The sequence below is a fragment of the Rhineura floridana genome, chromosome 12 (genome assembly GCF_030035675.1).
Source record: "Rhineura floridana isolate rRhiFlo1 chromosome 12, rRhiFlo1.hap2, whole genome shotgun sequence".
In the NCBI taxonomy this organism is placed as follows: domain Eukaryota; kingdom Metazoa; phylum Chordata; class Lepidosauria; order Squamata; family Rhineuridae; genus Rhineura; species Rhineura floridana.
In genome coordinates this window covers 21127873-21150607 of record NC_084491.1, presented here as the reverse complement: position 1 = coordinate 21150607, position 22735 = coordinate 21127873, and the positions used below count along the sequence as shown (strand labels likewise).

The window sequence follows — 22735 nt, the reverse complement described above, 5'->3', positions numbered from 1 at the left end:
AGGGAATAGGTTATCTTTTCCAGGGATATTACTTCTTCACAAGAGAGCATTGGCCAGCCAGATAGTCACCCTGCATTCACAAGTTGACACTGGTCTGCAGCCTGCTTTCTAGACCAGGCTTGCACAACTGATGATCTACCAAGCCGAATAATTACAACCATGTAATTGTGACCTGCTACACATTTGACAGCCCCCCACCCCAGTCCCAGCTAGAATTTACTAAGAACCTAGTGGGCCAATCGCAAGTTGTATGGATGTGTTCTAGTTTACAAACCAGCAGCCAGATTTTGTTTTTCCCCGCTTTGTGGATGGAAATGCACCAGTCCAAATATTTCAGGGTCTTCCTAGAGGAAGGCGTTAGGGTAGATTTCACAGTTTTAGATCATGCTTATAGCAGAGGTTTCTAATGATGGATAACGTTACTTTGTGCTGGTTCTGATGACATATTTGGGTCTTGGATTGCTTTTTGAAGGGATCCTGTGTGTAATGCCTCCTTTTAAAATTGGTCATCAGTACAATTTTTCCCCAGGGACAGCCCTGCAAGCAGGCTTTGATTTGTGCAGTTGCATCAAAGTTCTTCCAACAGCAGCCAGCCATTCCTCAAATTGTGCCCTAGGCTGTAGATGTCAAACCACTTACTCTACAGTACTTCCATTTGGGGCTTTGAGTATATATGTTTGGTGTCTAGAAATAGTTTACGCCAAAGGAAATGGCAGGCTGGGATTTAGAGAGTTTTCAGTTTCCTGGGAATTGTTTAATAATATTTTGGTCTGTGCTATAAACGTCTTCAGTATAAGCCAATACAGCCAGGATGGGGAATCTGTGGCCTTCCAGAAGCTGTTGAATTCCCAGCTCCCATCGCCCTAATCAGCATTGCCAATAGTCAAGGATAGTAGGAATAACACTGGAAGGGCCACAGGTTTCCCATCCCTGCATTGGGATACTTCTTGATGTCTATCTTCAAAGTTCACATTAAGTGTATGTATCTTGTAGATCAGGTGCGAGGAGCCTTTGGCCCTCCAGATGTTACTGAACTACAACTGCCATCATCCCTGGCCTTTGGCCATGCTTGCTGGGATTGATGGGAGTTGTAGTTCAGAACATATGGAGGGCTGAAGCTCCTCACACCTGTTGTAGACTTTACATTCAGCCCTCAAAACAGGTATAATCAGAGTAAGAAGACCTGAAAACCTATTGCATCACAATTCTGCAACCTTGTAGTCCAACAACATCTGGGGACCCAACTCCCATCATCCTTGGCCACTGGCTAAGCAGCCTAGGGTTGATGGAAGTTGTAGTCCAACATCTGGGGACCCAAGGCTGAAGCATAACCTTGATTAGCTAAATAACCAAATTGGCTGTGTAGCAAAGATCTTCAATCTTGCAGCTTGTGAACATTTTCCTCAAGTGGCAGGTAATGCATATTGGAATTGTTGGTCTGATGCCAGCCCTGTCCAGTGACATCATTGTTGACATGATTTCCTGCTGTCATGTTGGTCCTAATGCCATAGCTTGCAGTACTACATTTTAAACACGCTGTGATCTCTTGTGTAAACGGGGATGGGATGCGAAGGAACTTTAAGCTATGGTCCTCAAAGTACTTTTCACTCCTACTTTTACTGCTTCAAACTAGCCCAGTTGTTGGGAACCTTTCGCCCTCCAGTTCTTGCTGAACTACAGCTCCCGTCAACCCTGGCCATGCTTGCTGGAGCTAGTGAATGTTGTACTTCAGCAGCAGCTGGAGGGCCAAAGGTCCCCACATCTGCTGTAGTCTCATTCTTCCACAATGGGGAAATACAGAGCAACAGCTAAGCTAGTAAAGCATCATGCTAAACTCTCTGTCCTATCTGCTCCATAGTTTGGTGGGATGTCAGGATTATCTGGCTCCTACTTTAAACTTGCATTGTTCATCTATTTTAACCTTTCCCAACCAGTGTGCCTCCAGCTGTTGTTGGACTACAACTCCCATCAGCCTCAGCCAGCATTGCCAATGGTCAGGAAGATGGGAGTTGTGGTCCAACATCTGGAGGCACACTGGTTGGGAAAGGCTGATCTATTTTGAGGGTCAAGGACAAACGCTTTCTGTTTTGCATCTTGATTTCTGATTCTGTGAACACCCTGGAATAATTCTGAGTGAGGTGTCACACAGAGGTTTCCGTGACCAGGGGCTAACATGAATGCTTCTTTTTTTTTTAATAGTGTGGTTGCCACAATTCCTGACTTAAGGGGATGCTCGTCTTAGGTTGGTCTAAAAGGGTGGTTCTAAAAGGCAGCCTGATAGATTATACAATACTATGCACTTGCAAGAGGACTTTATGAGTGAACAGCAACCACAGGTGACTTCTTAAATTTGCTTTCTTAACCTGCCTCTTTCAATATGCAAGCAGGACAGTGTCCAGGAAATGCATCTTTGTAAAATGGGAACAATCAGTTGTGAGTCTGCAGCCTACAAATGGGCTAAGAGAGTGCCAGATGCTTTGCCAGATGTGCCTTAGGTTTGTTTCTGATTGTTCCCACATTACAAGCCACAGATCTTACTAGCATTCCCACCCCACCCACCCCAGCTGCTTTCTTGCATGTGTCTTCAAAGTGCAAAGTAGAGCCCCCCACAAGTTTCTGCTGAAGCTAAAGGAGATCTGGATTATTCCTACTCCTGCGTGTGTGCGTGCGTGCATGCGTCCGCATCCACTAAAGATGAAAGTATATTCTTTGGAAGCCTTTTAAGTGAAACTTTAACAAACCTATATGACTGTAATGTATATTAAACACCTCATTTTGAAAGTAGGAAAAGCAGTACTCTCCTGTGGTAACTAAAATTAGGCCTAGTTATCATTGAGGCCGTGAAATCTGCATTGGGGCTGTACCACTTCAGATTGTAGTGGGTGGGGGAGCTCATATGATTGCTCCTCCATATAAAAACAAATCCCTGCATACACAAACCTAGCACGTCAAGGAGAATGCTGATGCCCCTCTCCTTGACATGTTACACTTCTGTGTGCAGATTTTAATGGAGGAGCCCTCATATATGCAGTCTCAGGTGGCACAGCCTAGAAACAGGTTGACCACATCAGTGAAAATTTGGCTGGTAGCCGTCATTGTGTTGAACTTTGGGGGTTCATACTCTAGCAGGTGGTAAGGTATGAGTGGAGAACCTTTGGCCCTCCAGATGTTGCTGAACTACTATTCCCATCAGCTCCAGAAATCATGGTCAGTAGCTAGGGATGATGGGAGTTGTAGTTCAGCCGCATCTGAAGTGCCAAAGTTTCCCCATAGCAAAAGCTTGAGAGAGAGTGGTGTTTTCACACACCATTGTAAAATGTGAACTTGTTAAGCTATAATGATGATGCTGAACAACACCCACAGGTCCATTGGGGACCACATATTATGACATGTAACTGAGGATTGCATGCTATATTTTGAGTTCATTCTGCTTGTGCGGGGAGGGTGGGCAGCAATTCTGTTGAAATCACTGAAAATTACAGAAGGGGTTTGAAGATTGTCGTCTTCAGTTTTCCTGCTCCCTTTGTCTTTAAATGTCCATAATGGGATTTTAAAGACCACTGGACAGCCTAAAAATAACTCTGTGTATTTGTTTTGTGTCCATGCTTCCTGTAACATGAGAAGCACAATGTTGGGTCCAGTTCTTGCATGCACTCACTATGTACACAAGTGTGCTGCTTCCCCCCCCCCTTTTCTCTCAAAATACATGTTTCCTTCTCACGTTTAGCTAACTTCTTAACAGGGGAAGCAACCTTGATGTAGGTGTGAGGTTGTTTTTTTTAAAACAACAACTGTATCTGTGATCCATCTTTGTTTTTTAAATATTGGGCACGGATGGCAGAGAGCAATCTTTTACACTGAAATTTTGTAGTATGTACTATAGGGAATAAATAAGAAAATCCATTTCTGTCTGAAGATTTGTTTGGCTTCCTTCTCTCTCTCCCCACACCCGGAGCATGCTCCACCAGTCAGGCAAGGCACATTATCTAGGCTCCAAGCAATGTAGTATCTGGGACCTCAGCTGATAATGGCAAGCCTGTCATTTCCTCTTGGTCCAGAATGCTAAGTAAGCATTCAAGATTTGGCATGAGTTAAACTTGAACGTCTGCTGAATTTTGCTCTCTGCCTGATTAGTTTATTTCTGGACTTGAGTAGCTATTTGTCTGCTTGAACATACCAGAAGCTACCTGATGGAATGTGTCAGTTTCATCAGGAAGTTACTAAAGGATGGTTTCAGAAGTGCTGCAGTGGAATTGGTTTGGTGCTAAAATGAGTCTGTAGTTCTTTTCATCGTACTTCCAGATGAATTCCTGCCTAGTATATCCAATGCCACAGTAGAAAAAACACATTTTCCCCTGTCTTTCATGCTATCACACTTTGGAGACAGTAGTATGCTATACAAAAATGTAGCGGAGAAACATATTAGATTTGTGGGATATCATTACTTTTTTTGGTCCTGCTAAAAGGGCAGGTAATATTTTCTTACACAAGCATTTTTTACTACTACTACTAATAATAAAATAAAATTTTATTTCTAGGCCGCCTATCTGGCCAAATTAACGGCCACTCTAGGCGGCGTACATAGACTAAAATATAACATAGAGTAAAATATAACATATAATACAAAACAAAACCCCAGTAGTCTATAGACATCCCGAGCAGCAGGTTCACGCACACATACACACACACGGTCTCTGGCCCCTTCAGCAGTTGCTGCTTTTGTAGCTGGAGAGAGACAGGGCCCCGCCCTTCCAGGCCAGGTAGAAATCAGCCAGAAATGCAGGGAGCAGGTCTTGCAGAAACTCACACAGGTAGATGGTCTCTGGCCCCTTCAGCAGTTGCTGCTTTTGTAGCTGGAGAGAGACAGGGCCCCGCCCTTCCAGGCCAGGTGGAAATCAGCCAGAAATGCAGGGAGCAGGTCTTGCAGAAACTCACACAGGTAGATGGTCTCTGGCCCCTTCAGCAGTTGCTGCTTTTGTAGCTGGAGAGAGACAGGGCCCCGCCCTTCCAGGCCAGGTGGAAATCAGCCAGAAATGCAGGGAGCAGGTCTTGCAGAGACTAGTAAAAACTAAATTCCAGCAAAGCCAAAGTGTATTATATGACTTCTTTTGTATCATGTAAAAAGGTTGGTTAGGATAACTAATCTGTCTTTGGATTCTTTTTTATACAGAAATTCACAAAACAAAACTAAAACAACTATTCAGTATAAATATTATATAGCAGCAAATATTAATGTGAATAAATAAGATGTGGATTTCTCCTGATAAAATAAATTCTTTCCAACGCATTAGCAATTTAGCAAGGAGATTGGTTTTTTTCGAAAAAAAACATGATCACTGCTTTGTTTTCTCAAATGCCTGCTGTTTGGGTTCTTGGCAATTAACCTTTTCTGTTTTTATATGTGCATTGAACAAAGTAACACTAAATATTTTTTTCCTGTGTGCAAGTTTTGCAATGAGGATGTGGATGATTAAAACAGATTTCCTTAACAAGAGGGAAACAGTAGTTGCCATGTCCTGGCCATCAATCATTCAAATATGCTGCTGTCTTCTCTGACTCTCTTGGAATGTTTATTTCAATAGACACTGTGTATCAGATTTAAACCAGCCTGTATGTTTCAAAACTTACTGTAATGATTGAATAAAAAGTTCTTCACCTTTAGTGATCAGTACTAGTGTTAACAACTGGGCAGTCCCAAAGTGTGTGTTTGTGTGTGACTTCAGAGTTACAGTAGGAATCAATATGCATTATGCTATCCACATACTGAGATTTCAATTGGTTTATATAGGGGCTGTAAAAATATTTTCCAAAATTAGGAGCTAGACCATTCCTCCCCCCCCCCCATTTACAGTAGGGGTTCCCATATTGTAGTGCACAGATCACGAGTGGTCTACAAGCTTCATTCAGGTGGTCCATGATGCATCTATGGATTTGTGGATGAAAACAGGAGATAGGATATCCATTATATTAAATATTGATATTGATTTTAATTGTATTTTGTTCCTTTTATTTCATATATATTGTATTTTATTGTATTTCAGTTTGAGTACAAGAAATAGAAGCAATAATTAAAAAAAATACAGCACCTAGCACAGCTGATCACAATTGCTACAACAGGCAGAGAAATCATTAAGTGGTCCACAATGTCCCTCAGCAATTCTCAAATGGTGGTGGGAGTTTAGGAACCTCTGGCTTAGAAGACTAACCTGATGAACACAAGAAACTGCCTTATGCGGAGTGGGATAACCAGTCCATCAAGCCTCGGGATGGAGAACCTGTTGCCCTCCAGCAGCCCTAGCCGGCATGGTCCAGGATCAGGGATGAGAGCATATAGAGGGTCACAGGTCTAAGGGAGATGGAGATCCAAAGCCAGAGAAAGAGTAACATCCTATGCAGGGCTGCCTCCACTATCCCATCATAATTGCCCATTTGCTTTCTCTCTCTGGACTCAATATGTACAGCTGCTCCGAGAGGACAGTTCCATTGGAGAAGGCTCCATTTCACTCTTGAAACTGCTCGCATGGTTGGTGAGGACAGGTAAACGGGGGAGGAGGAATTGCAGGATTAGGAGGCTCTGGAGTGGTGGCCATGGGCCTCCACAGGTGTATGAACTTTGGTAGATGTCTCTTTAGTAGAGACTGGGCATATGGGGCACTGCCCTTCCAACCTCAGCAAGCCCCCCCCCCGCTGGCCTTACTTAACATGCAATCTAGGGCAGTAATTCTCAAACGTTTTGCCCCTATGCCCCACTTGAAAATTGCCAAGGATCTTGATGGACCACTTAATAATTTTTCTGCTTGTTGTAGTAGTTGTAACTCCACAGAATTTAAACTGTAATGCAACAAGATACAATAGAAAAAAATGAAATGCAATTGAAAATCAATATGAATACTTAATGCGATGGGTGTGCCATCTTCAGCCATGAAGCTACAGACCACCTGAATACAGCCTGTGGGCCAGTGATGCAGCAAGGCTGTGGCACGTCTGTGGATTTGTGGTCAAATATGGGAGATGGCCCATCCATCGCGCTACATATGCACATTGATTTTAAATTGTATGTTTATTGCTACTTGTGTTTCCTCTATATTGTGTTTGATTGTATTACAGCTTGAATTCTATAGAATTCATATCATTTTAAAATAAAAGACAATGTAAAAAAAAGCAATGAAAATAGAATTAAAAATCAGTATTAAATACTCTCTGTGATGGATCTCCCATCTTCAGCCACAAATCCACAGACATGCTGCGGACCACCCAAATGAAAACTGCAGACCACTGCTGGTCTACAGACCACTGTTTTGGGAACCCCTGATGTAGGGGATGGCACTGCATGTCAGCTTCCTCTTCCTTAGTCTCAGTGCTGCCGTTGTAGAACTCAGAAGGGAGGAGGATGGGGACCAATCTAGAATCAACTTGCTTTATCTCTCATTGGCTGTGATTCCATCTACTGTTGGGCTCCCTGCCAGCCGCAAAGGACATCAGCTGCCACTGTGACCGACACCAGTCATGAGCCCATGTCAGTTTCTAGAGAAGTTACTCTTTGCATAAGTATATTTATTTATAAAAAGACTTGTATACCACAGTTTCATTTTAAAAAATCAACTTAGTTTACAACAATTACATATGCACAATAAAAACATTTAAAAATGAAACAAGTATTACAGAAAGTGTTTATCTTCATTGTCTGCATAATCCTGGTGGCAAAGTTTTCAGCTAACTTCTAAAGGTCCATTTGGAAGATGTCTCCTGAATCTCTGTTGGAAGAGCATTCTACAGGGCTGGGCAAATGACCCTAAAGGCTCGGTTTCCTGCAGATGTCATGTGAGCCCAGTAGTGTAGTGGCAAATCCAGAAGGGCAGGGTCCCATCATGATAGTCACAGCCATGCCCCTCCCCCCCTTTTGCTACTGGGTTGAGAATAAGATCCTTGTTAACGCCTCCTCCCACAATGACAGAAGTCCCTGGGAGCCAATAAGCAAGAAAGGGGAGTGTTAGCTACTGAGAAGTGTCTTCTCAGTGGCTGACTTACCTCCTTTCACTGATTGGCTCCAATCAGCAGGAAAGAGCAAGGAAGCATGTTAGAAGACTTCTCAGTGGCTAACACTCTCCCCTTTCTTGCTTATTGGTTTGTAGGATGCTGGAGACACAGAGACCCTGTTGGGACCCTGCTCGCAGAAAAAATAAGGGATGTAAGACACCCTGAGACCCTGGACAACTACACCCCTGTATGAGCCTCACCAAGTCAGGGGACAACCAGCGATGCTCCTATAGATTATCTCAGTGGGATTAGATGGGGTTGCCCCATGGGTTGGAAGGTTCGTATATGTTTAGAAGGTGGTAGCAAGTGGAATCTCTCCTACCCTTTTATTGTGGAACCTGCTTATGCCTCCTTAGGGGCGCAGGTAGCCCATTTTGAACCTTTGCATGTCTCACATTCTAGTAAATGATTTAGTGACGGGTGACAGAGGCACAGGCATTTTCTCTAAGGAACTCAACACAGCATACATGGTTTTCCCATCCACCATCATCGTGGCTCCCACTCATCGTGGATGGCGGGGGCTGAGTGCCCATCAGAAATGGAGCCAAGATGGCGATACTCACAAACAAGACAGATGTGTGTGCTTAAGGTACGAACAATCTTCAAAAAACAGAATCCTGAAAGGTGCAATACCCCCCTCCCCCCAAGAAACACCCCACAGCCCATTCGGGATGGAGTGTGCTCAGTAGCCATGGAAAGTTGGGTGTCAGTTGGAAAAGAAAAACTGGGAGGGAAGAAGGAATGGAGTATGCTGGAGGGAGAGCTTGGTCCCCAGTGGGGATGCACTGCACCACTTCGTTGCAGATCCTCTCACAACAACCCTGTTAATGCGTGCATGGAGCTGCATGTACGTAACAAACCACAAAGATTTCTTCCTTTAGGGTTTAGCACTGGGCTGACCAAGTTCTTCATTCCTGGGTACTGACTAGGGTTGCCAGGCTCAGGGCCTGATCCTGTTCCTGTATCTTTAGAAGAGAAAGTCAGCCAAGTGCAGGTGTTCTTGCAACAGTGTAATGGGAAAAACCACAAGGTGGAATTCTCCCTTCCCCCTGCACAATTTTTAAAGACACAGAAGACCTTTTGGAGGCCAGGCCTGGCAACCAAGAGGTCTGTATCTTTCAAAGTTGTGCAGGGGGAAGGGAGAATTCCACCTTGTGGTTTTTCCCATTACACTGTTGCAAGAACACCTGCACTTGGCTGACTTTCTCTTCTCCTAAAGATACAGGATCAGGCCCTGAACCTGGCCACCCTACTACTGACTGAAAAATATACACATATACCCGTTTGGTGCTCCGTTCCCTTGCCGTGGCTTAAGCGCATGCGTCTTAAAACACTTTCGCTCCTCGCAGCGCCCTGAGCGACCCGCCCTCGACCTCTCCAAAATGGCCGAGGGCCCAGCCCTCAGGCCGAAACCCGACTCCTCCCGGCCCCACCTCCTAACTTTATTGGCGAGACGGGCTCGGCCGCGATTGGTGATTGGCTGCTTGCGAGATGGCTGCGTGTGTGGCGGAAGCTCGGCCCAAGATCGGAGGCTTGGCTGGGGAATGTGGAGAACGGGGATGGCTGCTGGGGAAGGCCTGGGACCGGCGCTCAGGACGGTTAAGGAGCGGGTGCAGCAGGCGGCGGCCCGTAGGCCCCAGGTACGCGGGCAGACGCGAGGGCTGCCTGGGAGGCGGTGGGGAGAGCTTGAGAGGGCGGGAGAAGCTGGGCTTTTCTGGTAGGGATTCATGGTTGTTTTGTTGGAAAGGATGGGGAAGGCCTGGCCTGTCGTGGCTAATTATTATTATTATGTGGATAACACTGTGAGATGTTAGGCTCCTAGAAAGCTAGCTTATACTAAACTACACTATTGGTTTACCTCAGTACTGTCTACATTGACTGGCAGCAGCACTCCATAGTTTCATATGGGGCATTCCCAGCCTTACCTGGGGATTGAATTTGGGGCCTTTTGTGTGCAAAGTAGGTGCTGTACCACTGAGCTATGGCCCTTCCCGAAGGTTACAGTGCTATTAAGGTGGCCAGGTGCAGAAGAGGAGAGAGGTCACGTACCTTTTAATCCGACTCTTGCACAACAAAGTACACTAGCAGAAGCTGCCCTTTCTAACACAATCCTTGCTGTGTTCTTGGGGAAGAGCTGTAGGTCAGTAGTAGACAAAAAGAATCCCTGCCTGAAACCCTGGATAGCCAGTGCCAGTCAGTGTGGACAGTATTGAGCTAGGTGGACCAATGGTCTAACTCAATACAAGGCAGCTTCCTATGTTTTTATATTCTGCCTTTTACCACCCTAAATCATATACACATGTAACTAGCGAGTGAGCCTCATTGAATATGGTATGAATTCTTGCTAAGTAAACATGGATAGGATTGCTGTAAGTTTACAAAGACTCAGGATCTTTTTTAGTAGTTACAGCAGAACTAAATGCCTTAAGACCATTGTAGTGCAAAATAATGAATCTGTTAGTCTTCAGCAGTCTTTGTTGCTTTCACATATGAATGCACTTCACTTGATGCTTCTTCACTTACTGACTCAGAATGGAACATTTGAACTTTTTTCCTTTAAAAATAAAAGGCTCAAGATAGAAGTGAGATGATGCGAAATCTGTATCTGTGGCAGTTGGCCTATGATAGATGTTACCCTGTGCCAGTCATTGAGCATGAGCGTCCATGTGTGAATTTGTTCATTGACCATTTCCTCCTTCACAAATACAGGCCTTGCCTGCTATACAGCCTCGCCTCGTAGCTGTCAGTAAAACGAAGCCTGCGGAAATGGTGATAGAGGCTTACAACTATGGGCAGCGCAGCTTTGGAGAAAACTATGTGAGTGTCTTGTCTTTTTCTGCTGTTTAGGCTTTAAGGCCAGAAGGAAGAAAGGGCTGAATCTGCTGGTTTTGTCCAGGGAACATCTCCAGTGGCTCCTTTGTGGAACCTGTCAGATAGTGTTAAACAGGAATGTGCTTCCTAGATGCTAATCAAAATATGCTCACAAGCCAGATGGTTGCAAAGAACATAAGAAGAGCCTTTGGATCAGGTCTGTGGCTCATCTGGTCCAGCATCCTGTTCTCACAGTGGCCAATCAGGTGCTGATGGAAAATCCACAAGCAGGATCAGAGCACAAGAACACTCTTCTCCTGGGGTTTCCGGCAACTGGTATTCAACTGTGGAGGCAGAGCAATAGCCATTGACAGCCTTATCTTCCATTAATTTGTCTAATCCTCTTTGAAAGCCAAGGAGCTCACATCTCAATAGGCCCAGATCATCCTGGAGACTTGTGGCATAGGTGGGGAGTAAATTGGGGGATCTTGACAGAACTTGGATGGCTCTAAAAGTGGACTAAACAAATTCATGGAGGATAAGATTATATTACTGCTTAGAGATTTTTGAAATATTAAGCAGTATCTAAATGCTTTTAAATAATTAAATAAATAAGGCTATCAATGGTGACTTGCCGTAATGGCTGTGTTCCACATCCACTGTCAGAGGCGTATCTGAATGCCAGTTGCTGGAAATCGCAAGTGAGGAGAGTGCTGTTGAGTGAGTATAGGATGACACTTTTAGTCACTCTAATTAAGGTTCTTGGTTTCCCCTTATTTTTTTCATTCACCCGTGGTATATGTCTGTCTCTTCCATGATATATAGCAGCAGTGTGCAATCTGATTTCATGAAGGCCCCAAATCTCATGATAGTTTCAGAGATATATGTCTGGATCTGTCCACATTCTTATGAATGTGAAAACACTCCTTCATATTGCAGATGGATTTTGGAGGTCTTTCAAATGTTACTAGACATCCAGCACCGAGCCTTGGTCTTTCGGTTTGCCCATCACTGCATAGTCATAATAGTACATTGTGGCTGGTTAATTGAGCAGTAAAGCCCTAATAAGCAAATATGGGTGAATAGTGGAAGAGTACTGCAGTTCTGTTGGATGCATATGCATGAATAGAATGCTAATCAATTTCTTGGTCAAAGTAGCTCTGGGACCAGTTGGCAACCTATGCATGAGCACTGTAATCCAGAATAGTGTCTGTTAGCAATTGGACAAATGGATATTGCCTCTGGTACCACACATTCCGTTAACCCAGCGATTCCCAATGTGGGCGGTAGCGCCCCCCTGGGGGGTGTTACAGCCTTTCAGGGGGGCGTTGGCATGACTACAAACTTTAGGGGGGCGTTTGGGTTCATTAGGGGGGCGTTGACATTTGGCGGTCTGATGCGACAGTTGAAGCATTTAAGTTTAATTTTATTTAATACACAAATCATTAATTTTTAAACTGTTTTGTCCCCGGTTAGTCTCAGTTCATGGAAATAACACTATAAATAGTGTGTGCTCTTTAGTAAAGAAATTCTGAATAGCGGCCAGTGTCATGTCAAGGAATGGGGATATTAGCCATGCCCCGGCACTAGGTAATGTTCCAGTGTTGTCTTGCGGGATATTGGAACCAATCACGAGAGAGTGTTTGATAAGCTGGGTGTATTGGTGGAGGGCGCATTCTTCCAACGGATGAGTGGAAATGGGTGACGCAGACAGTCATTCGCTGGTTTTCTTCAGGAATGGGACGCACTCACTACCCGTTGTTTCTGTGATGTTTACTTTTCTATAACTGTATGTATATTAATAAATCATACTAAGAATTCAATGTGTAATCTAAGTGCAATAAAAAGGCATGATAAAAACGATCAGTAATAATCATTGAAAATACCTTTTATGCATTACTCATGTTTTAAGGGAAGAATGGGAAGCATTGGTATATACTTAATCTGAGGGGGGCGTTGGGCACAAAAAGGTTTTGCAAAGGGGCGTTGTCGAAAAAGGTTGGGTAACGCTGCGTTAACCCTTTGGCCTTGTGTTGAATGGCGTGATTTGAATTCCCTGTCCTATGCTGTCCACATCTGCGTGTAACGCAAACCCATGGTTTAGCACTGTGTGGAAGAGCCTTAACGAGCCTGAGCAACGCATCAGGCTTATGTACATCCCCTTCACTCCACCTCCTTTTCAGCTTGAAACTTCTGCCAAGATTAGTTTTATATTAAAAAAAATCTTGGCTTACCTTTAATGTGTGAACCAGGGATCCTTGTTTAAAATTAACTCTGGTAAGTTGCACAGCAAGCCAACCTCAAACCTTTGATGATGAAGCAGTCTTGTTCAATTAATCATTGTTTTTTTTAAAACTAGGATCCCTAGTTTGAATGCCGCACTAAGCCACCATTCTTTAAGCGATACTAAATTTGGCAGAAGTCCTTCTGGTCTCACTGGAGAAGGAGATGGGAGGATGGGGAACAAGTGTTGCGGTTAGTCCATGCAGCACCAAAACAGGGATGGAGAGCCTGTGCCCTCCAGATGTTGTTGGCTTACAGCTCCCATTTTCCCTGACTATTGGCCGTGCTGATGGAGTCCAACAGTATGTGGAGAGCCATTAGTTCCCCACCTATGCATTAAACCATGATGTTTAGCATTACATGTCAATGTAGCCACTCTGAGCCAAGGTGGTCGAGATAGAGGGAAAGCCTAGAAAAAAACTTAAACAAATGCCTTACCTTTCTGTAGGTCCAAGAATTGCTAGAGAAGGCATCAGACTCCAAAGTAAGTATATTTTGTGTCTGTGTTAAATAAAATCCTCCTTTTGTCAGGTCGGTACAGGCTTGTTTCAGAAAACTGACTAGTAATTTCCTCTTTGAAGTAGGATCTCTGCCTACCCTTTTGTCGCTGTTCAACTCATTGTGTAAATGGCAGATAATCTTGGACAAGATGCCTCTTTTGTTGGAGAGCCCTAGTAATTTGAAATAATTTTCTAGTCCTGCTGGCCTTAGTCATGGAATCTGTCCCAGCACGGGTTGTTTACACTGGCAGCAAACTACTACTAGTGTGTTAATTGCCATCACAATCAATTGTACATTTGAGGGACCTTGGATGAGATTTGTTCCTCTCTCCTTACGTGGTGTGATCCTGTGCCTTTATTGAAAGCTACTTTATGGTGGCTTGTTACCTTTAAAAGTGAGTTATAAATAAATAGAAGGGAAAAGCGCCCTAAGCTTTCAAAGGTAATGTGGTTAGCTAGCATAAAAATGCATTTCAAACTCCACTCTGCTCATTCTTTGTCTTTATCCTCAGATTCTTTCTTCGTGTCCGGAGATTAAATGGCATTTCATAGGCCACCTGCAGAAACACAATGTCAACAAACTCATTGGTAATCGTAATTTCATTTGGTTAGAGGGGCAATAAATGCTTCATGTACATGGGGGGCGGTTATAATTGGCTCACTAGTGAACGTACTACTGCTACTGGCTGCGACTCAAGCAGATTTATATTTTGTGGGGCAGTTAAATTGCACAATCCAAGACACAGAACCAGTGTTTTCTGCAACAGTTGAAATTAGAACTGCAGGGATTGAATTTTCACAGGGTCAAGGGATGAGATTCTTAGCCCTTGGTGAACATGAACTCAAATTAGATGTTGTCATATATTTTTTTAAAAAAAACCCATAGTTGTGGCCATAAGCTTTTAACAATTTTAAAATTGAAAGTCACCTTCCTTCATTGTAATGTTGCAGTGTTAACAGATTCAGTGGATTCAGTGCAGTGTGTCCATTTTCAGTTCTTTTGGTTCTTCAGTTGATTATACAGCCACAAGAGTGGCTGTATACTATAACCAGCATGGCTTTTTCGCATTCCGCATTGTTAAATTGAAAATACCCCCCATGCCATTCTGAAGGGTCCCATAAACTTCCCATAAAACTCATTTTAAAAAAGACCCTTACATAACTTACTGTCCTGAACTCAGAAATACTTGCTTAACAACCCTCTAAATTTTCATGGCAATACACAAAACAGTCAGAATCGAGAGTGCAAAGCGTAAAAAGAGAGAGAAAAACCAGACCCCTTTTGGACATTTTTGTCAGAGTTCTCATAATTTCTTGAAATTAATAAAAAATCACCCATGTTCACGGAGTACCTGTAATCTTATTACTGTCCTTGCCCCATACTCTGACCATCTTCTTCTGTTTAAAAGTTTAAAAAATGCCTGGCTGATTTTTAGTTCATTTAAGAAATTTAGCATTGGAGTCAATGATAGTGTCCTTGGTAGTCCTCTTAGCAATCGCACTAGCATTCTCTGCCTGCCGGTGCCAAAGTCCAGAAGAGTGAAGGGTAATTCCCAAATACCTGTATGATGAAACTTGTTCGATGGGAGTGCCATTTACATGCCATCGATGTTGCAGTCTCTTCCTAGTGAAGACTACCACCTTGGATTTGCTGTAATTTATCACCAGCAGATCCTTGGTGCAATAAATAGAAAGAGCTCTCAGTAAGTGGTGGAGGCCAGTGCTTGACAGCGATAGAAGGACCACTTAATCAGCATACAGTAATATCGAAAGGGGTCTATTTGCTAAGGTGGGGTGATGCGTAGGGCTTTGCATCAGGCTTTTGATTAGGGAATTTATGTAAAGGTTGAAAAGAGTTGAAGCCAAGATGCAGCCCTGTTTGACTCCCTTAAGAGTGGGGATAGGTTTAGTAAGATTACCCGCTTGATGGCATCTGATCTGAATCTGGGAGTTTTGATAAAGGCCGCGGATCAAAGCTAATAGGCGTCTATATATAGGTAGATTCAAGTTTGGTCCAGAGTTTGTCTCTCGGGATGGAGTCGAATGCCGCCTTAAAGTCGATGAAGGCGGCATAAAGGGATCCCCCTGGCTTGGCAGAGTATTTTTCTATGAGGTGTTGTAGCACAAAGACATGATCCAGGGGGGAGCGACCTGCCCTGAAGCCAGCTTGTTCCTCCTCCAAGATAGTGTCGGGCATGCTCAGTAAGAGCCAACTGTCAGCGTTCTAAAAGCCAGACTCAAGCTGCTTGGCTTGGCTAATTGAGGCCACACCCATGCCAGACCTTTATTTCACTTGAGACAGTCATGGCTTCCCCAAGGAATCCTGGGAAGTGTAGTTTGTGAAGGGTGCTGAGAGGAGACTCCTGTTTCCCTGAGAGAGCTCCAGTGGCCAGACTGGAATAACTGCCAGCCACTCTGATTGAAGCTCTGTGAGGGAAACAGGGCGTCTCTTAGCAACTCTCAGCACCCTTCGCTAACTACACTTCCCAGGATTCTTTGAGAGAAGCCATGACTATCTAAAGTGAAATAAAGGTCTGGTGTGGATGTGGCCAGGGATAGTTTTGGTTTAAATTTGGGTGGGAGGCTACATATGTGTGCTGTAGAATAAAAATGTGGGGGAAACCCTGAAAAAGAATGCCACTGTTTGCAATGTTTTCCTTTTGGAAAGGAAAGGGGCTTTCCCTCTGCCCAGCATCCACCCACCCAATATTGTTGGTTCCTCCCTGCTAAAACAAGATCAGCACAGCACATGTCTTGTTTCTGTTATTTGGGCTGATTGCAGGTGTTGCCACCACTCACCATACGCTCAGAGGCACATGTGACCAAATTCTTCCAAGCTACACAGGAAGCAGATTGGACTGTGAAAGACCAACCCAAATTGTGTTTGCATTGTTACAAATTTGTAGGGCAGTCCAATATCTCAGAGAGGAGATCAGATCTCCTGCTTCCCTGGTGCATTCACTATAGCTGCCCAATTTCCCTGCTTTTTAAAGTTTGATAGAAATATCTGTTGGCTATAGGTATGTTTTTAAATCGCAAGGGTATTTTGCCTATTAGTGAATATACTTATTCGTTGGTTCACGTGATCAGGCAGAAAGTTCCAGAACATAAAATTTTGTTAAGTGTTGAGAGAGAGCACTGAACTGTAGCGGTTGTGTTTGGAAGTAGCCAGTGATTAATTCCTGTATTTGAGGAAGCACAGTACCAGGATTGGATCAAAATGAGGGAGGGGGTGGGAATCAGTGACATTAGGGAATCTGGCCGGCTGGTCTTGTATGTTTGTAGGACGTCAGAGAATTCAGGGGTATGTAGGAAATTTCCAGCACAGAACAGATTCCCTTACTGCGGTGGGGTGGGTGTGAGTTCCATCTTTAAATTTCCTTTCGGAGGACTTCGTGGGTAGGTTTTGCTTGGGCTCAGTCATTGCTTGTATTGGCCAAGTTAAAATACTGGTCAAACTGTCTAGTACCCTGTCATTTTTTCTTGTTTTTATTTATTTTTATAAAATCCTGTGGCTTGGTTTACTTATTTGAGTCATCTGGAACTGCTTTGTCTGCGAGCACTTTTGTCAGATGGATCTACTCTCTGTCCTTAGCACATGGAGGTCTGACATGTGTCAGCTGAATTGTCTGAGGCCAATGTACGGCTGGCCCTAAGCTGAGGGTGGGCAAGCAAATGTGTTACGTGAAGACTGACCGATGTGTTTGGACTACAGGTCTTCTTCAGGGGCAAAGAGTTTCTGCATGTCTTTATTTTGGTACCCCAGTTAATGGTGAATGTATCCATGAGTGACTTTATCTTAACTAGGCTATCAAAGTAAGACACAGGAAATAGACATGGCTGAAACACATTGGGCAATGATCTCATGATAAATTGCTGGGCGGCCTGCTTTTCACCTTGCTCTTTTTTTGCTTGTGTAGGACAAGGCATGCACTTTGTTTGGGACAAGATAGCTTTTGCTCTCCCCCGTCTACTCTAAACCGTTGTTAAGCCTTTCACATTGTACTTTTCATAATTTTATTGGCCACCTATTGACTGATGTAGGAGTTGGACGGGGTAAAAGGCCGTGTAGTCTTATCTGGTTGTCCAAAAGTGGGGCCAGTCCATAGAGGGAGCTAACGGGTTGCCAGCTGTCTCCCTTCACCAACTGTCTGATGTACATGTATGGCCCAGGGGGTGTTGTGTTTCTCAGGTAGGGAACATACTGTATCTTTTACTGGAAGAATCATAATTTGACAGAAAAGAATATGTCGTGCATACCAAAAGGGCCTGCAACTGATGCATTGTGTGCAACTGATGTTTGCTAAGATTTTTTTTTTTATGTCGTTTAGCGGTACCTAACCTCTTTATGCTGGAAACGGTGGATTCCCTAAAACTAGCAGACAGAGTGAATGGGTCTTGGCAGAAGAAGGGCTATTCAGAGAGGCTAAAGGTCATGGTGCAAGTGAACACCAGCGGAGAAGACAGTAAGTAGATTTGATGTTAATTCTGCCTTCTCTCATTAAAGAGTTCTGGTTTGCTTTTAGTCTTATGTTAAAGAGCAGTGTTTTGTTGGCATGATCTGCCCACGTATTTGCTTGAGTATGACACATGTACGCGTGGAAGGATGACGTTGTGCTCTTTGCGGCATCCGCATACAGGAATACCCCGCATTAACATACGCAATGGGTCCAGAGCGAGTACATAAATCGAAAATGTACTTAAAGTGAAGCACTACCTTTTTTCACTTACCGATGCATATACTGCACTGCAATCGTCATATACGGGCATAACTGATGTAAATAACGCACTTATAACTAAAATAAATACTACTGCCTTATTTTAAGAAAAAGTTTGTAGTTGGAAACTGATCGGGCAGTGGCGTCATGCCGTTAAGTGTCCGTTCTTGCGAAGCGAGCGTACGTAAACGGGAATGGTGCTACCGTAAATATGTCCGTACTCGCGAGTGTCCGTAAAGTGAAGGTCCGTATAGCGGGGTATTCCTGTACTTGGCAGGACATGTGGGAAAGGAAATCTATACACATACAGCTGAATGGACTTAGCTCTTCAAGATGTTGGGATCCCTGATTACGCAGGATTCTCAGCTGCGTGTCTGTAGGCTCCTGATGTCCCACCAAATGTTGACAAAGGAGTCAGGATGGTCAGCCATGGTCCCTTGTCTGGTTGACTTTGCATGTAGGGCAGGGCAGGAATAGGGAGCTTTTTCCAGCCAGAGGGCCACACTAATTCGTCAGATTGCCCCAGAGTTCCCTGGGAAGAGGGATTGACTGTTAAACCATTCTGAGAGTTGCAGCTCTGTGAGCAAGTAGAGGGTGTCCTAACAACTCTTGGCAAACCTTCACAACCTATTGTTTCCAAGCTCTTTGGGAGAAACCAGAGAATGTTCCCAGCCCTACCTGGAGATGCCTGGGATTGAACCTGGGACGTTCTGCATGCCAAGCAGATGCTCATTTGCTAAACTGCGACTGCTAAACAATGTCGTGAATAACAAGTCAACTTTTCTTTTTCAAGGTAAGCATGGGCTACCACCTGGAGAAACCGTGACAACAGTGGCGCATATCCTCCAGAAGTGTCCCAGCCTGGAATTTGCGGGTCTGATGACAATTGGCAGCTTTGGTCACGACCTCAGTAAGGGGCCCAATCCTGACTTCCAGGTATGCCCGATCTTGGGGAAATATTCATACACGAGGCTTGTCTTTTAAGGAAATAAGAGTGCCTAGTGCAATTGTGTTCTCTTCCCCACCCCCTTCCAGATGTTGCTATCCTTGCGTCAGGAGCTGTGCGAAAAGCTCAGTATCCCCACTGAAAATATTGAGCTGAGCATGGGGATGTCTACAGACTTCCAGCATGCAGTAAGTCAGTCATTTTTCTTTTCTTTTCTTTTGCCACTGCTAATCGTGGAGCCTCTGCATTTTCATTTCTAGTCCATCTAGTCCAATCTTCTCTGCACTGTTCTAGCAGTGGGTCTCTGGTCTCGGGCAAAGGGTCTTTCTCAGCTTTGAGATCCTTCTAACTAGAGATTTTGGGGATTGAACCTAGGACCCTGTTAGGAGACCAGTGTTCCCCTTCCAGAATCAGTTCCCAGGCAATCCCTGGGAAGAGGGATTGACTGTTAAACCACTCTGGGAATTGTAGCTCTGTGAGGGGAATAGGGGATCTCCTAACAACTCTCAGCACCCTTCACAAACTACACTTCCCAGGATCCTTTGGGGGAAACCATGGCTGTTTCAAATGATATATTATTATTGTTATTAGATTCATTAGTCACTAGATGCTTGAAGGTCCCCAAGTGACTTATACACTGTTAAAATGAAAGCAAACAACACTATAAAAATAACAATAAACAACAGCAATGCAATAGCAATTTATACTGCTTAAAATGTATAGTGCAGATGGGGCTTTAGTCAGGATTAGATGTGATTAAACCTCTGGTTCAGTGGGCTTGGGCATTTTTATTATATCCACGTTTTACCAGTACCATTCGTACTTTGTGAATAGGATAACTGAGGCCTTTCAGATCAAAGTCCCAAATCCCTGGCCTCTGGAGAGAGTGTTCTGGTGGATCTCCTCCCCCCCGCTACATTCCCCTACATCGGAATCTTTGGAGCAACGTGAAGGGCACTCTCCAAAGGCAAAGCACCTGTTGATCTTTCTCCTCTGCTTCTGCCTCTATACAGATTGAAGTTGGATCCACAAACGTTAGGATTGGAAGCACCATCTTTGGAGAGCGCATTTACCCCAACAAGCCTTCCAGCGACAAAGCCCCGAGAGAGATCAAAGGCCAGCTGGAGAATTTGACGGTGCAGGAGCACTAACTGAGAAGGCCTTCACGATTTCTTCCACGGGGAAGGGAATCCTTGCTGATAGACCTTACTATGCACTTGACTTTCCCTTTCTGCTGACGGCTGTGGGGCACCATCAGGTAATCAGTGGGCGTCGCAGGCACTTCGTCACCTGTAATTTTAATATTGTTATATCCATAGAAAGTGAATTTTTTTAACCAGCAAATGGAACACCTGTGATTGATGAGTTACTTTTGGTACCTTAGCTACAGTGACTGTAGATAGCTCTACTGGAGAACCAGCTGACTTAAGCCCTACTAGGTCTGGGCATGAAACATTTCCAGCAGTGACCATTATACATTTCTAATCTGAAACGTGGGTTTCTTCTTTCCCCGAGGTGGAAATCCCTCTGCAGGGATGCCTCTGGGCGTGCTTCACCCTTTATCCCCCATCACCACCACCCCAGCGAAATGCTTTATGGGTAACTGCTGTGCTGTGTGTAAACAGAACCATCCTTGCAGAGGTTTCTCTCGTAGACCCTTTAATGACACTAAAGAGCACCTGCTCAATGTGGGTGGTACACTGAAGAAAGATTAAGAATCCACTTGCAAGCTTTAGGTGATGGTAGCTGTGAGCCAGAGGTCTGGAAAACGTTTAGGTTGAGCTCATCCTCTAAAGACTGCCATTGCCAGTTCTGATGATCGGCTACATATTGCTTTCTCTCTCTCTTTGAAATGTCCCTTTTCCCTATCCTCGGGTAAATTGATGGTTGGAGTAGTTCTGCTAGGTAAGCGTAATGTTCTGCTAGCCAAAGCCAGGAACTCCTGACTCTGCCGCTGACTTGCTTTGTGATCTTGGCCAAGTCGCTTAACCATACTGTGCCTGTGTCCCCTATATGAGAAACGGGGCTAACCTACCTCACGTGGGAGACGGAGAGGCTGCTGCGCGTGGAAAGTTCTTTGAAACACCCCACCCTCCCCCAAACCCACCCACCCTGGAAGAACGGCAGTACTACAGACTAGAACAGTCTCAGACAGAAGGCCAAACAAAATCTTAACAGCTGGCAGTGATTTGCACACTTGTCTGCATTTGTATGAGGCGTGTGTGGCAGGGCAGCTTGAGCGGTGAGTCTGCAAGTGACACATATGCAAAAGAATGGTGAACTCCAGGCAACCGGTGAACTCTCAGATTTTAATGCAAAATATCATTATCTCTGGCGCTGGGTCCCAAGCGGTAGAAAGTAGCAATGGGTTGAATCCCTACTGTACATATCATTGAAACTCATTAAAGCAGCCATGACTCTTGCTTCACTAAGGCCTCATCTTCAGTATTCGTCCCTCCTCCTCTGCAGCATCTCCAAACAGTGAAAATGTTTACAGTGGAATCTTGTTCTGTAACTCACCTGTTGACAATCTACTTGAAGGGCCAGTCTGCTGCTGTCAATGACTTTAGTCCCTGATAGGAATTGCCCTCCTTGCCCCTTCCTCCTCTTTCCCCTACAGCAAAAAGGGTGTGTCTTTGGGTTAATCGAGTGGTGTGTCTTTGGCTTTATTGTGGGCCGGAACCTTAACTCAGTGCTGGAGCACGCATTTGGCACACACCAGGTATGCTTTAACTTGGATTCCTGCACTGAGTGTGGGGTTGGACTAGATGGCCTTACAGGTCCCTTCCAGCTCTACTATTCTATGATTCTAAGGTTCCAGTTACAACAGTGAGGCAACAGGTAATGGGGAAGATCTCTCTCTCTCTGTGCTTGAGATCCTGGACAGCCACTGCCTTGAAGCACAGGGACAGATGGATAAGTGGCCTGGTCTAAGGCAGCACCCTCTGTTCCTAGCTGTGGGACTTGATTTTTCACGCCCTGGACACTGAATGTAACTTCAGAGAACAAACACCCAGCCTGCTAATGTCTCACTCTGTAGGTGCAGTGCCAAATGCAGTCCAATCTCCCCCCCCCCCCAGCGCCCAAGCTCTGCAGTGCAGTGTTGTCATGTATGTTAAGAATACAACCAGTTGTGGATCAGAATACTGTACCATCTGTGCCAGTTACTAAGCTATTAAAGATGTTATTTTTCTTCTTCTTCTGTCCTTGGTGTTGTGAGTTGCTTCTGAAAGAAAAGAAGGGAGGTGGTGGGTTCATGCTCAGATTTTATGGTTCTTATGCCAATCCCAAGAAACTCATTTTCTGGAGGGATTGCGGATATCCAGCTCCAGATATCATTCTAAAACGGCGATGGTGGGGCACCCTACTCTAGTTTGAATGCTCTCTCAAGGCTGCTTTTGTACTGGATGTTGGAGAGCAAGTCTTTGCAGCAGGATCCC

General features: G+C 44.4%; 1 protein-coding gene across 1 annotated transcript; it reads left to right on the top strand.

Moving 5' to 3' along the window:
* The first annotated feature begins 9411 nt into the window (after positions 1-9411).
* Positions 9412-22497, top strand: PLPBP (pyridoxal phosphate binding protein). The gene is made up of 8 exons (XM_061593095.1): positions 9412-9677; positions 10747-10854; positions 13580-13615; positions 14144-14219; positions 17963-18097; positions 19143-19285; positions 19385-19483; positions 20309-22497. The coding sequence occupies exons 1-8, from the start codon at positions 9420-9422 to the stop codon at positions 20444-20446; spliced, it is 993 nt and encodes a 330-aa protein (XP_061449079.1). The 5' UTR covers positions 9412-9419; the 3' UTR covers positions 20447-22497.
* The last annotated feature ends 238 nt before the right edge of the window (positions 22498-22735 follow it).